The sequence below is a fragment of the Ambystoma mexicanum genome, chromosome 7p (assembly GCF_040938575.1).
Source record: "Ambystoma mexicanum isolate Mex_15411 chromosome 7p, UKY_AmexF1_1, whole genome shotgun sequence".
NCBI lineage: Eukaryota > Metazoa > Chordata > Amphibia > Caudata > Ambystomatidae > Ambystoma > Ambystoma mexicanum.
In genome coordinates, this window is record NC_090939.1 from 252,514,971 (window position 1) to 252,531,707 (window position 16,737).

Consider the following 16,737-nt stretch of genomic DNA (forward strand, 5'->3'; position numbering starts at 1 on the left):
TTCCTTTCCAAATGGGGTTTATGCATGTGTACAAGGAAACAGTAATAATGTGAATGTTGCTGAGTGTTTGTGTGGTATTCTTTTTTTACCTGAAATGGGGTTCTAACTCAGCGGCACACAGTTCTTGTTGCAATGACCACAAGTAAGAAAAAGGTAGGTGTCCTACAGACACTGCAGCTGTCTGACCTATCCACAATGACAATGGAGGTATCCGTACGCTGCCAGAAGGCTCTGCATGTCTGCATGTTGTCCACCACATATCAATGCGTTTGGGACCGGACGTTTGTGCGTAGTGCAAGTACACGCATGTGTATCTGTTCCTCTGTGTCCTAGGGACATCGCCACTGTGCAGCATATGCAAAGGAACTTTAATTAGTGATGACGTCACCATGCGACCGCACCCACGCTGCGCGTGAGCCCTTATTTCGGGGACAGGAGCCGGACCCTTGAACAGCGGGAAAGTGCAGGGTTCAGCAATGTACGGAGTGTTTTTTAGAAAGTACACGCTTACAAACACACCACAATGTGCAGCTGCACATGTATGTATGTATTGGAACAATGTAGGCCTGCTTTCCGGGTGAAAGTTGTACATAGCAAATCTACAAATGGGCACACCCCAGAGGTGCTGTGCAATCTGTTTGCAGCTTTGCAAAACAGAATAGCAGGCCACATAAATTTGCCCTGTAAGTAATGGCGCATCAAATCTGCTGTGCTAAAGTGTGTCTACAACTAATAGCAACAATGTCAGTCCAGCTGAGTATGCACAGTAATGGAGAAAATTATGAACGGACCTTGCTGTGACCCACACCCGCAGCTGCGATAGTCCCCATTGTCCCAATGTCATGGGTAGCTAGCGGCAAAGGGGAGTATGTGCAGTATGCGTACCTGCGTTTCCCCAAGGACGGCGAGGGCGTGTCCCAGTGAGGCAGAAACATTCCTTCTTCTCTTTCCAGTTTCTTCTTTGCAGCACGCAGTCATTGCGTACTGTTAAGAAGTTCCACACGCTTCCACCAATGGCATTGAAGAGCTCTCCATGTACCAGTATCAGTTCCATACAACAGTCCTCTGCGTACACAACCCACCCCGAAACGTTATTGCACAATCCCTGTGGCTCCACAGTCCCATTTCCATCGCCGCCATTATGAAAATCCCTGGATGTAGCTTTCCTGCTGCATGCAAACGTGGGGGGATAACTTGCAACCAGAGTAGGGGGAGTTCGATGTAAGGGGCGGCTCTTAAGAGAGACTTTTTTAGGATGCTTCTAGAGGAACACCTTTTTTCACTTTTTATTTGATTTTCTGTTTTCTTGTGCGACATTGTTACAGTAAACTCTTCACCACATCTTGCAGACGAGCAAACAAAACAGCATTACCAATGGGCGACAAAGAAATGCCATTTGCTTGGAAAAATTCTGCATTTCCACAACTAATGAGGTCATTGTTGCAGAAGAACATGCCAGCAGCGGACAAAAAAGTATATATGCTTCTGTTGATGAGACACCTTCCTATGAACAAGCCTAAACAAGACATGTAACCCATATGCATGCCGCTGTAGTGAATGATGATAACATAGGCTCTAACAAAAAGTGGCCTGGTCTTTCCAAAGTGCATCCGGCGAAAATGCGCTCGTAGACACCGTTCCACAATGCGACCACTCCTTCCAAACCGAAATTGCCATCAAAGTTTCGTTCCAGGGCATACTTGTGCAGATCTAGTAGAAAGGCATCACCTATAGGCAACACAATGGGTTTCGGCATGTCAGCCAGTCTCACTACGCAGAGTATAATGTACAGCAGTTTAACCGCCCCTTCCTGTTAACCACACCCATAGTACCTGATTGGATAAACCCAAAAGTCCCATGTCCATTGGACAGCAACGTACAAAGCGCATATTGTGGCACGTGCGGTGCCCAAAGTACCGCGAGGGCCGCACCCCAGTAAAGCAGGAGCAGTCCTTCTTTCCTTTCCACCACCTTTTGCTAGATTAACCTCATTGGGTATGGGTAAATGGGCACACACGATTCCACCAATGCCATCCAAGACATTACATCTAACACTGTGAGTTTGGCACAATACTTCTTAGGTAGCGTTACAAATTCAGCCTCCTAGTGTACTATCACTTGACAGCACCTCCAGTAGAAAGTTCAGTAAAAGATTGCAAGATTTGTGCATCCCCATTCATCCACTTGCACACCCATCACCACAAAATGGAGGTACAGAAATGTTTTTGCACTATGTGTATGACTGTGTTATAAGTGCCTCTATGCGCGGTATCTGCCACTGAGTGGCCATTATGTTCTTTAAAAGCATACTGGGTTTTTTCTCATCCTCTACCATGAAGTGGCACTTCAGTGATATGTGCTTGCAACGTTCTCATTTACCCATATCATACAGTGTAATATCGACACAGGAATTCCCTGCTTTGCTTCCGACAATGCTACAAAATGTTTTCCCCACTAACCCACCTCCTACATAAATCGTAAAAAAAATGCCATCAATAGCAGCATTGCATGTATCGTACCAAGTGAAAGCAACTTTCCGAAAGATCATTGTATGCACAGCTGTACTTCTGTGTAGGATGCACTATTGCAACAGGCTCTTTTTAAATCTGCCCCCTTCTACTCTGTGGAACTCATCCAGAAGAGGAGTGCTTGACTTGGGATGGTATCTCTCCTGCACTGAAATGTCACCAATAGCTTGCAGTGGCTGCGAGGAATGAAGTTAGAAGACTTTGCATTATGCAGAAGGGCTTCTGGCCCCGGCACCTCAATACCTTCAACTCTAACTCCCTATATATATGCGTGCGCAAGATCTTCCCTCATCCGTCTCCAACTCCCTCAGGGTCAGGCGCTTCTGCAAAAAAACAGTTGGTGGTAGAGGTGCTTATTCGCCTGGGGCCTCCCTCTGCAACAGCCTCCCTGCCTCCCTGACACTTGAGGGGAATCATCGCCAGTTCCGGAAGCACCTCAAAGCCTTTCTCAGCGTCTGCTATTTCTGCTCCTCTCAAGGGCTAACTGCCTGACGTTAACTGATTCTGCACTACTTACCTGGCGACTCTGTGATGTCAGACCCATGTCACCTCCCCCCGCCAGGCGAACCCCTACACTGGCTTTCTAGCAAACCCCGCACTTGAGGACTGTTTTCTGTATGTCTAACAGTGCATCCCCCACCTCTTGTGTGCACTTATCCGTGCACTTGGCACAATTGGCCCGTATTTTTACTTATTGTCATTTGTTCTTCTTCCCATGTACTGTACCTTCCCCTTCCTCCACCCATGCACTTGAGCGATCTAAGTCACACCTGGCCTAGTAGGGTTGTTGTCTCTGTCTCCCCTCTGTTCCCCTCCTTGCCTTCTTGTGCTTTGCTAGACGTGTGTGTAGGCGCATTAAGAATGCCATAGCATACAATTGCACATAATATATCATACACACAATGCATGCACAACAGTATGATGCCTTCCACTTACTGTGTACACTGCAAAGTTGTTTTTTGTTTTCCGCAGTACCCCACTTACTGCACACTTTTCAAAAAATATTGAACACACGCAGCACAGCTTGCATTATACTAACTGCAAACAAATGCATACAATTCATGCATACATCCAGGATGCCTGTCACTTACCTTGCTCACTTCCACCATAGCCTTCTGCACTTCTTTGTGCAAAGAGACCTTCTGGCACAGTGTTTGCGTACACACCAGACCCACCAACCTTATAGTGTCTTTTGCTCCACAGTTTCCTTTCGATGGCTCCCATCCAGAAAATGGCTGTGTGTGGCAAAGCGTGAAAGTACAGCGTAATCCGCTGAGTTTTTGTGCTATGGAGGGACGGGGTGTGGGGTGGGTTGGAGCTGTAAATATAAAACATGATAGGGGTTTGGGTCTGTAGTACTGTCTCAGAAAACAAATGTTTTTTTTCCTGTTTTTGTTATGTACATGCTTGCATAGAAATATTTTTTTTAAATCTCTTTCAATGAGTTTCTGTTTGCTTCTTGTACGGACTTGTACGGACTGAACATCAATGCTTCTCTTACAGTTCTACAGGATTGTATGCAACGCTGTGTGCAGAGTGGCAACCAAAACAGCATTGCCAATGGAGGTGAACATTTTTTTTATTTCCTTGGAACCACTGCAAATCTTGCTCGTTAATGCTGTCGGTGCAGAACATCCCAGCACTGCACATAAAGTCACACATGCTTCTGTTCATGAAACACCTCCCGACCTCTGGTTGTGGTCAAATTACACCTGCATGGTCCCATGCACCTCTTGGTGGTACGGAGGAAAGAATCACCTTGGCAGTGGAAAAAATCTTCATCACTGCTGTCATCAACTTTTTGAGGTGACGGAGCACACGTGAGCACGATATGTACTCCAAATGTAGTGCTCCATAATGCACAACCACAACATCCACACTACCGACAGAGGACACCCATGTTCAAAGGAAAACCATGGCTCCGAAACCCCACTCATAGATTGTTCCCCAAAAAGCTTCCACTCCTTCCAACTGAAGGTTAGTATCAAAGCCTCTTTCTACGGCATACCGGTGCATATCTTGCACAAAGATATCACCCACGATGAGCACTCTGTGTCTGTCCATCTCTGTCGACCTCACTGCATCGAGGTTTGGGGAAATATATCACCGCCCCTTCCTGTAAACCACACACTTGACAACTGAATGGATAATCCCCACAGTTCCATTTTCAAAGACACCATGCTTAGAAGGGCAGATTGTAGCACGTGCGCATTCCCAGCTACAGCGAGGGCCAAACTCCAGTAAAGCACAGGCACTCCTTAGTTTGTTTCCACTATTGTATATGCAACACTCCCGCATTAGGTACTATTCAATAGTCGCACATGCATGTACCGTTCACATCCAAGACCTCTGCATCGAACACTATCATTTCTGCACTGCACTGCAGACGTACCTTTACTCACTGACAGTACAGGTCTTGTGTCATGTGAAAGCATCTCCAAGTAACAGCTCCCCAAACCAATACACGTTTTCAGTGTCCACATTCATCCAGAGCGGCACTCAGCAGCACGAACTGCAGGTAGCCATAGTTTTTTGCCTCCCAGCATTCCACCAACTCCAATGATAAAATACTTCAAAGTGCAGTACAGTAGTTAGTAACCTACGCAATGCACACTACTCACGCACATACACTATGCAGTTGAACCCTTTGCACCGGTACCCACACACTTTCTCACCACAGCACTCAGTGGACACACTGCAGAACTGTTCACTCCATAAGCTCCTGACATGCACTGGAAAATGTACCATGTGCGAACAATGACCACACACAAGGAATCAACAATGCATGCACAACACAAACCACACACGAAACGCAACAATCTGAGGAGTAGTTGCAAGCAACCCACTTAGCTGTTCGTCTAAGGCTTCCAGCCATGCATCCAAGACACTAACCCCTCACCACACACAGCACACCCTAGTGTTAGACCGTAAATGCAAAAGCATAGCCCAAATGATATGAATAGTATGTTGGCCAGAAGCACCTCTCATCATGTGACAAACATTGCAAACCGTGAAACCTGAATGTGACCATTGGGAGTACATTTTGTAGATGCCGGCCATTTTCCTGTTTGTACCGCTTTGCAAATATATTCTATGCTTCAGTTCCACACACGGTGCGAGGCCACAGCTTGAACTCTGAATGCTAACGTAGACAGGAATGTATAGCCGTGCAGAAATACATTGTTTTTGACTCACTGAGGCCTTGAAGCTGTGCAAGAGGCGCGCCTAATCAGTAATCCAGGTGCTGGTTTGTCTTGCCAGCGCTGTTGTAAAAGGCAGTTAAATGTGAATTATATGCAACTAACAGTGCGCCTTCACGAAGGATGGTATTTTCTCTGCCTTAGAACTGTCTGACCCTTGCTCATGAGCCGCAGCGAACAAGATAACGTTGGTTGGAATGTCTCCCTGCTAGAACATGACATCTTCCCCTGGGCCAGTACCCCGTGTTCCACATAACAGAAAACTATCTCTGCAGCCTCTGCTACAATACTAATGTTTAGACTGAATGAAGACTTGTCATAACTGTCAATTACCGAACCCTAGCTTGTATGTCATGTATAAGGGCGGGCCGAATAGCATTATAGAATGATGATGTGTTATGTATATATATGACTGCTTGAGTGCTGCCCGCTCTCTCTCATCTCACGGTGTCTGGGAACACACATTATAAGGCGTTGAGCCCAGTCGCCCGACTGAGATACTTTATGAATAAACCAGGCCTGTTTGGAAATCGAACCTCACGACTGGCGTGTCATTTAGTATATGGTTATTGTGCCTTTATTCCATAAATGGTCTAACAAAGATGCCGCCTGAACTGGGATCCTCCCTGTGATGCTCCATCTCATACGTTGAAGGCAAGGATGAGTCGAGGACGAAGCTGTCAGAGCGGGATCTGAAGGTGTCTTTAACTGTGATGGCGCCCCTGAAGAAGTGATTAGAGACTCCTCTGCAGATCTGTACACAGCCAATCCCTGATCAACGAGCGGCAGCTAGAGAGCATCGAGGCGAGGGTCCTAGAAGCGAGGCAAGTTGTGCCAGACACACAGTCGTGACGATTCTTGGTTGCGCCTGTATACAGGTGCATTGCACCCTGAGAGACTAATTGATTGATCAGGTGAGTCGTGCCCTGATTCTTAAACGTCCTGATATTGGTTAAGTGTTGAGTGTTGCACTTGTAAGTACAAAACGCCCAGGGTAAGCAGAGGTAAGAGTTAACCATGCCTGGGAAATTGACTTCCTGTCTAGTGAGTTTTTTTCAGTAGACAATCTTTGGAAACTGGCCTGGCCGCGCCACCCGAGGGGTCGCCAGCACATGATATGAACATTAAATACGGAATAGGGGCAATAGTGTTTAATGCGGTTTGGCATAGGTAGACCAGACGTGCATCAGACCTTCAGTGGCCGAATAATGGGAGCTTCGAACTAGCACATATAGAACATTTAGAATCAGTTTTGTACGAAAAAGGCCAGACCTGCAGCGTTCGACGTTGTAAGGGACTGGAGAAAAGAAGCGAATCAACGCTTGAAAAGTAGAGAGAAACATGCACGTAGACATAAATCAACCATCGAGAAAGCGCTAGAGCATGATCAGCAGAAGCAGACAGAAGCCATTAGGAACATGGATAGGGCCTTCCAATTAGACATACAGAAAATATATCCTTCACAAGATTTGCATACATCAGACAAACTGATAAATAAGATACTAAATGAGCGAAGAAATGATCATCCAAGCACAGACCCAGTTGCACCGCCTCCCTATGTATCTCCTCCTGTTGCTATTCCCACGATTCCATCTGCACCTGCAGTGGCCGTCCCATCTGCACCCATGACATTATTCCCTCCAACACCTTCAGAGCATGAGTTATACGCTTTAGCTGGCAGTTCTGCATCAATGGGGCCTGAAAGAGGAAGTATTAGACTGACTTGTAGTACAATTAGCAAGGAACGGAAAGACGAACTGAAACAGTGGGCTGAGACATATATTGATGATGGCAATGAAGTGGCTGTGCAAAGTTCCATATCTGATCATAGAGGTCTTGATGAACAGCAGGTATTGTTTGAATGTATGGGAGATTACCTTGTTAAAATATGGAGTGATTTGACTAATACAGTGGTACCGCAAGAGTTGCGTGATTTGATTGTTCTTTCCAATTTGCAAGATAATGCATTAAAAATACGAGAACATGTAGGGCAAATATTTGTGTTTAAGCGAGAACTTGATCGGTTGCATAAAGAGATAGTGAGTAAATGTGAACCGCATATGTCATATGTCCAGAAACGATTTCTTCCACCCACCGTTGAAACCTGTCAGTGAAGAGATGCGAATTCGTACGCGAGATACGCTTAGATGGATTATGGATTCCGCCATTTCCCCGATAGAAGTGCATGATACATTTAGTCAATATACACCAGAAATGCAGAGAAAGGTGTTACAGGTTTTGGTTGAGTATTTACAGGATGAATGCATGAAGAAGAAGGTTTGTTGTCCTGCTGATTTGATGATGATTTATAAAAGAGCATTTTCGCCTGACACTGGAACGACTGCTTTTTCTCTTGATTTGGCTTTGTTGCTTAATAGACGAACAGGTGTAGAATCCCCTACTTTGCAATTACCTATGAGGGAGGTGCCTCCCACGTTTGTCCCGAAAGTAGAGTTTGCTGCTGATGGAGTGATTTCAGCGCGAACGATAGAAGCCCTTTTTATCGAGGTTTGTACATGTTCCCTTTTCTACGCAAGAAGTGAACACTATAAAGCAGACGGTCCCTGACATTAGGAAAAATCCTGCAGGTTTCTATAAGGAAATTGAATCTGTTTTAAATTCATCTGTTTTCACACTGAGTGACATTGATTTATTGTTCTCTGTGATTCTTCCTGCGGACATATGGAAGCAGATTAGAAGTATAAATGATGTGCCGATCTTAGGCGATACATGCAAAACTTTGATCAGAGTTGATAGTGAGAGAGAGGCTGGGGAAAAACCTCTGCAAGTAATTTTAACTTTGCCTCCACGAATAGTAGAGAAATTGAAAACTTTAGTGCCTGAGAAGAGAATAGTTTGGGATAAATTGACTGCTTGTCTACAAGGCAAATCGGAAGGAGTGACAGATTTTTTTAACCGATTTGAAGATGTATTTGCAGATTTTAGTGGTCTAGATCTAAGTACCGAACCTGGAAAGAGATTATTAGTTGATAAGTTTGTGCGAGGATTGTTACCGGAAATTCAGACATTAATAATGACATCTGAAAGTGCATGGCAAGCAAAATAACAAAGCGAAGTATTACATATGTCCCAATATTATGAGGACCGAGTAAATTCAGAAAAGGATAAGGAAATAAGGAAGAAAGGAGATTTAAAAACAAGAGTGTTACTGCAGCAGGTAGCCAATAATAATAGAGGTGGCAGGAACGCACTGTCTAGAATCCAATTTGTATTATCATCCAACATGCAAGGGTGCCCAATGGGTATAAATCAATGTGCCTATTGCAGTCAAGAAGGCCATTGGCGAGCACAGTGCCCGCAATTACAGAATAGAAATGGGACTATTTCGAGAAGACCGTTTAGAGGTCGTCCAGGAATAGCGGCCAGAATAGAAATCAGATGCAGCCACAATTTCAGGATAATCAGGTTAATCAGAATCAACAACAGAACGCCATGCATGGTGGAAATGTTTTTGATAATTCCTCCAATGCATATTACTCTGGAGACTTTACATCTGATGATGTACTGTTCTCCTAGGACAGCCCGAAACAGGGTTTGGAATCAGTGCCTATTCCCGTTGATCAGAAAGGGCTCTGTGTAGAAATGAAGGTTGGGAATAGGGAGCACATTTTTCTAGTGGACACAGGTGCACAGAAATGTTCGATCGACCATCAGTGGGTTTCAGATATACCACTGTCAGGGGATAGAAATGTCTCAGGAGGGTTCTCAGGTACGCCAGTAATTAGTCCAGTTTCACAACCAGTGCCAATCACACTGACTCCATTTACTGAATCTTGTCCGTTTCTTTTGATGACGAATTGTGGCAAAAACGATCTGGGATTAAATCAATTGAAGAAATTGAATGCAGTAATTTATTGTTCTCCTGATGGAGTATACTTGACGATTTCGCCACAACAAACTCCTGTATCACAACTTGTATCTCAGTCATACCGACTGAATTGAGTGAAGTGCCGACTTGTTTATGGCCAGTGAACGATAATGATATAGGATGTTTGAAAGTAGAACCAGTAAAAATTATTTTGAAGGAAGGAATTACATTACCGCGTATTCCGCAATACAAAATATTGAGTGAAGGTGAAAGAGTGTTCAACTACATTGTGTCAGATTTAATTGCTAGAAATGTAATTGAAGAGATTGTTGGTAGTATTTGCAACAGCCCGATTCTTCATGTTTACAAGAAAGGTGGGAATGAAATCCCTTACTGTTTTATAATTGATTTACATGCGGTGAACAAAGTAGTAGATCCCCAATTCCCATTATTCCCTGACGTGACCATGATTTTGACTATGATTCCAGCTTCTGCATCACACTTTAGTGTAATTGACTTGAAAAGCGCGTTCTTTAGTATTCCCGTTCATCCAGATAGCAGATATTTGTTTGCATTTACATTAGGAGGGCGCTCATTCACATTCACACGTGTTCCACAAGGTTACACTGAGAGTCCAAGTATTTACAGTAGAGCATTGAAGGAACAACTAGATATGCTAGAATTACCATCAAGGTGTAAATTGTTGCAGTACTTTGACGATCTGCTTATAGCAGCAGATTCAGAGGACATTTGCAAAGAAAGCACTGTCTTATTATTTTTTTTTTTTAAACTTTTATTTTTATCGGCAGAGGTTCACAAAGTACAGACGTCAAGGCAACAAGCATATGAATCATATACAACATGGAGGTGCTTACAGGCCACCTTATCAACATTACAGCAGTGACTACAATGTTTTGCGAATGGGGGAGGAGAGCTGAGGAGATCATGAAGCAGGAGTGGTGGCCGGGGACAGACAGGTCTCCGACCCAGCCTCGGACTGAATATTGAGATATGTGTTGAATTCATTCCAAATGTTCTTGGGACGGGACTGGGCCGGTAGCATAGTCAAGTAGTCCTCCTCGCAGTTCCATGACCAAGTAAGCAGGCCCAACCATCTCTGCGGGGTCGGGGGAGAGGGGCACCTCCAACTCTGGAGTATACACTTCTTGGCAATCATACAACTTATATTTAAAAACTTTTTCAGGCGTTTAGTTTCCTCAGTGCTCCAAATCCCAAATAGGACTGCCAGAGGATCGGGATCAATAGTGGTCTCAATTACTGCACTAAGTGTCTTTAGGACCCCGTCCCAAAAATTGAACAAGTTCTGACAGGTCCAGAACATATGTAGATGATCAGCGTCCGCGGCCCCACACCGTGGGCAGAGGCGCACCTCCAAGCGAGCAAACCCGGTGTATAATACAGCCTATTAATGAGCTTATATTGCATGGCCGGAAAGCGGAAGTTGAGAGAAACTTTTTGGGTGTGGAGACACATGCTCTCCCATAGCTCATCAGTTATTTCTAGGCCCAGTTCGTCTGCCCATTTGTTGCGCGCTCCGAGGACCGGAATAGAGGGGGCGTCTTGCAGGATGTGATATAGTGATGAGATGACGCCTCGTGCACCGCCCGAGTTAGCAATGTAAGCTATTGCCGGGTTATCAGGGGGCTCATCAGGGAAAGAGGGCCACCTAGAGCGGAACGCAGCGTGGAGTCTGTAGTACTGAAGAGTTTCTAAGGGGGATCTAGTGTGACCCGGCCTCCAAGTCTGGGGGTCTATGAATTTACCGTCTGGATAGAAGTCCGACAGTGCCCTATACCCCAGAGCCTCCCAGTGGCGGGCCAAGGCAGCGTCAAGCGTGGGCTCTAGCCCGGGACAGGCCCATGCGGGCAGCCACTTGTAGTACGGGGAGATCCCATCAGATGGGCCTAGAATGCGTGTCCAGGCAAACATGGTAGCTGCGACGGGAGCACTGTCTTATTATTGACACATTTAGAGGCACACGGTCACAAGGCATCATTGAAGAAATTCCAGTATTGTCGAGAGGAGGTAGCCTATTTGGGCTACCTCCTATCGAAGGAGGGAAAAAGATTGACACCAGAACGCATAGAAAGCATCTCTGATATGCCTATTCCAAACACGCAGAAGGAAGCCAGGGCTTTAATTGGCATGGCTTCATATTGTAGGCAGTGGATTGCTAATTTTTCTATGATTGTGAAACCCATAGCGGCATTGACAAGGAAGGATGTTACATTACCTTGGCCATGGAACAAGGAGGGTCAAAAAGCTTTTAACCTGTTCAGAGCTGCGTTATGTTCTGCTCCGGTTTTGGGCATGTCAAATTATGAGAAGTGTTTTATGTTATTTGTACATGAAAATGATGGATGTGCTTTGGCTGTTTTGACTCAGGAACACGGGGGCAGAAACAGAACATGCGGTTATTTCTCTTCCACGTTGGATCCTGTTGCATGTGCTTTGCCACGTTGCGTGCGAGCTGTTGCTGCAGCTGCCGCGTCAGTAAAACAAACCGAGGGGATGGTTTAAGGTCACTCTTTAACTGTGATGGTACCCCATTCAGTAGACGTTCTTCTAAATAGAACGCAAACGCAACATTTCACATTTCACATCCGCCCGACTAACGAGGTATGAAATCATCCTATTTGCATCGCATATTCAAACTAAGAGATGTTGCGCTTTAAATCCGGCTGAGTTATTGCCTCCTCCCAGTGAGAAAGGGAGTGAGAAATGTTTATCACTGTCATGATGCCTACCTCCAAGGAGCCAGGCCGGGCCCAGCAACCCCAGAGGAAGACATCATTTTCCCCAGGGAAGTCTCATCGGGCCCAAGTCGGGGCCCTTTGGACTCAGTCCTGGCGCCTTAGGCGCCAGGCTCATAGCGGACCCCAGTCCTGGCGCCTTAGGCGCCAGGCTCATAGAAGAGGATATGTGTTTAAGTGCTTGGGTGCACACTTACCTGATGCAGACCTTGCTGCTTCATCCATTGAGGCCTGAATGGGACTACTTTACCTGTAGGACTACTTCACCACCCGGGTGTGGTCGGGGAAGGATACATACCTGATTGATGGAAGGATACATACCAGGAACTTCTTCCAAGGCTATTTAAACCCCACCCGAACAGCCACACATGCTTCGCGTTGTTCTGCACCTAGCAGCTGGACGCTCACCGTGTCAGCTCCCGCATCCTGTCTTCAGCCACGCCTGCCAGCACCCTGGAACACCTGCAAGGGGAGAAAGGAAGAGAATAGGAGAAGAAAAGCCCTTACCTGCTAAATCTGCATCCCGGAGTCATTTCTCCAACGGCCCTGAAAAGGAAGACATCATTTTAAAGGCATTTTGTTTCGATCGCTGCAGCGCTACATTTTACTCACCTTTGCAAGGCGCTTCCATCTTCAGCAGCGATCTTCCGGATTCAGCTATGCCCCGGCGCCTAGAGGAAAAAAGACAAGAACAAAGGTGAGAGGGAGAAAAGGAATAAGGAAAGCTCAGTTTCCTTTTAAGTCTTACCTGTTGGATTATTCCCACTGCATTTCGGGTCCTGCCGCTTCCTGGCATCTCCGGACCCCGGCCCCTATGGGGAAAAAAGAAAAAGACATTGAATGAGCGAATGCAAAGACATTACCTGAGCGCTCATCCAGAACTGTTTCACTTCGGGTCGGCGCCATATCTCCGGCACTCCGAACCCCGGCCTCTAAGGGGAAAAAGACATAAGCATTAGCGCTTGCTGCAATTAGACAACGAACATTATTATTAAGCTTGAACTTTTGAACAGAACTTTTACAGCGCCTTACCTGAACAGTCAAGCTTACCTGAACTCCCATCAATCCTCAATCCAGTGAAGTAACTGGGTTTCAACGCGCCCCTGCATCAGAAGCAGGATGGAGAGCTCATCCTTCCAAACCCTAAGGTGAGGCTTCGCGGGGAATCGTGGAGGAGGTATCGTGGAGGGTTGGAAGGGAGTGGGAGGCTTGAGCATTGTTCCACAGTTGGTAATACTCCCTTTTCACGCACAGGAGGGTATCCAACGAGCCAGGGAAGCCAGAATAGAGGGGCCCTTCCTGTCCATCTTCAGAGTTCTGCGCCTTCGACGCCGCGCCTCCGTGGGAACCAGGTGAGCGTTACAGAACGCGAAGCCTTACCACAATTTCCCACCTGGGCGCTATGGAGACTTCCGAGACAGATCAGCTGGCCCATCTTTTAGGGGAATTACGGGCAGAAGTGCACTCAGCCCGCCAGGAGACTAATGGGAACTAATCCTATCCAAGGAAAGAACTGATGATCTGGCCAAAAGGTTATTGCAGGGCCAGGCAGAGCACACTCCTTTACCTGTTTCCGGAGATATTTCTACAACAATGGGTTCGAATAACCCGGTACAAATCAATCTACCTGGACACATGCCTTTGGCCCCGCCGGAACGTTTTGCGGGGGATCCCAAGAAATATGCCGTTTTTATGAACCAATGCCGTTTACACTTTTTTATGCAGGCCCGGGGCCTTCCCCAACGACCAGACCAAAGTAGCCTTTGTACTATCTTACCTCAGTGGCTGTGCTGCCGATTGGTCTATTCCATTGGTAAATCAGGATGATCCCATTCTCCGGGATTTCCAGGGCTTCCAGGCCAGCATGGAAAGATTGTTCGCTCGACACTCGCAGGGACAGGCCCTTGACAACGAACTGCTATCCTTACGACAAGGTAATCAGGATCTTTTGTCCTATATCACCACCTTTAATAGACTAGTTGTGGAAACCGGATGGCCTGAAAATAAAAGGATCACATTGTTTCATCGAGGCCTGCGCGGAGAGCTTAAAGATGTTATAGCTCAGATAGTAGATCCACCCCAGGCCTGCGCAGACTACATAGACTTAGTGGTTCAACTTGATCACAGACTTCAAAATAGAAAAGCAGATCGGCTCAAGTATGAAACCAGAGTACCTATCAAGACCCACATTAACTCCAAGAGTACTGACATTTCCGAACCTATGCAAATTGGCAGTGTTAAAGGACCATTAACGCAGAAGGAACGAGAGAGAAGGCGACAAATGCAACTTTGTCTGTATTGCGGAACTGCCGGTCACTTTCTTCAAAGTTGTCCAGTTAAACCACCCAAGAAGGTGGTTGGAGCCACTGATAACGAGTTATTGACACCTGGTTCGGGAAACGACCTAGCCCGACAAGCGTAGGGGTCCGCTTGCCGAGCTTGAAAACAAACTCTTTGACCTCGCATTTTGTCATGCCAATGGTGCTTGTGAACCCAAAACAGCCTCAGCAGTTGCATGCTATAAAAGCATACATAGACAGTGGAGCTATTGGAAATTACATAGACCGTGAATTGGCTTCCAGGATTAAGCTTCCTCTCTGCCCGAAAGTAACCCAAGATGTAATTACTACAGTTGATGGAACCGAAATAGCCTCAGGGCCTGTAACGCATTCCACAGTTGAAATCACTCTGGTGGGTCAGGACGGACATCGGGAAGCAATCGTGTTTGATGTGATCAAGGCCCCACAATTTCAAGTACTTCTTGGTATCCCTTGGTTAGAAACATATAATCCGAGAATAGACTGGCGAGCAAAGAAGATAACTTTTCCTGATTGTGAACCAACCTGTTACCCAAGGAATCCAGCTATGGGTCTAGCCTCTGTAACTTCCACCCCTGTACAGCTACCATCTGAATACCAAGAATTCCAAGACGTTTTTCAGAAAGAGCAGGCTAACACCTTACCTCCCCATCGATCTTACGATTGCCAAATCGACTTGGTACCCAATGCACAACTACCTTGTAGTAGGATTTATGCTCTTACTGAACCTGAGAACCTGCATTTGCGCCAGTATTTGGATCAATACCTGGCCAATGGCTTCATTCGCCCATCAAAGTCACCAGTCTCTTCCGCTTTGTACTTCGTACCTAAAAAGGAAGGAGACCTTAGGGCCTGTATTGACTACCGCGCCCTAAATCAGATAACGATTAAGAATCGTTACCCTTTGCCCCTGATACCTGAGCTTATCGACCAAGTAAAAGATGCTCGTGTGTACACCAAGCTAGATCTCCGAGGAGCTTACCACCTGGTACATATAAAAGAGGGCGACGAGTGGAAGACTGCATTCCGCACCAAATTTGGGCTCTTAGAATATCAAGTAATGCCCTTTGGTTTGTGCAACGCACCTGCCGCCTTTCAGTACTTCATGAATGATGTTCTTCAGGAACTTATCGATGTTTGTGTCATCGTTTATATTGACGACATCCTGGTGTATTCCTCCTCAGAATCTGATCACAGAAACCATGTTAGGGCAGTTCTTGAGAAATTGCGCCAGCACAAATTATTTGCCAAGCTCGAAAAATGCGTTTTTCATACCACAGAAGTGGAGTTTCTCGGATTCATCCTGACACCTCAAGGAATCCGAATGGACTTGCGGAAAGTGGACGCCATTCTCAAATGGCCATCTCCTAGCTCTGTGAAGGGAGTGCAAAGCATGCTTGGCTTTGCCAATTTCTATCGAAGGTTCATCCCGGAATTTTCTCGAACTGTTCAACCCATCACAGCTCTCCTAAAGAAAAATAAACGCTTTGAATGGACTCTTGAGGCTGAACAAGCCTTTCAGGACCTGAAAACCAAATTCACCTCTGCACCTGTATTGAAGCACCCGCGCCCAGATCTCCCTTACATCGTGGCAACCGATGCATCCAGTTCGGCCATGGGAGCTGTCCTGTCGCAAAGAGACCCAGAAACTAACCAACTACACCCTGTAGCCTTTTGGTCCAGAAAATTCTCTCCACCTGAACTCAATTACGCAATTACCGACAAAGAACTACTGGCTATTAAATCAGCTTTCAAAGCTTGGCGTCACTATCTTCCCGGTGCAAGACACACCATCACCGTAATTACGGACCACAGAAATTTGCAGTATTTAAAGACGGCCAAAGCTCAATCTTCGCGACAACTCCGATGGGCTTTATTCTTTGCGGAATTTGATTTTGTAATTACCTATCGCCCTGGCTGCAAGAATGGTAAGGCAGATGCCTTATCCCGGATAGGCATGGAAGAACCCAATTTGAGTTTAGAACCTGTGCCAATCATACCGGAACAAAGAATTCTGGGCTTGACTTCATTGCAAACCATTGAGGACATCCAAGCTCAAGTAAAACAGCTTTTTGACTCTTCTGCCTT

At 46.0% G+C, this 16,737-nt stretch overlaps 1 protein-coding gene across 1 annotated transcript in view; it reads left to right on the forward strand.

Annotated features, from left to right (window-relative positions):
* Positions 1-3,961: 3,961 nt before the first annotated feature.
* Positions 3,962-16,737, forward strand: part of DONSON (DNA replication fork stabilization factor DONSON) — a 195,931-nt gene continuing 183,155 nt past the window's right edge. Inside the window, exon 1 of the mRNA XM_069636238.1 lies at positions 3,962-4,094. Coding sequence (XP_069492339.1) covers positions 4,017-4,094 — 78 coding nt within the window. The 5' untranslated portion in view covers positions 3,962-4,016. The remainder of the gene's footprint in view (positions 4,095-16,737) is intronic.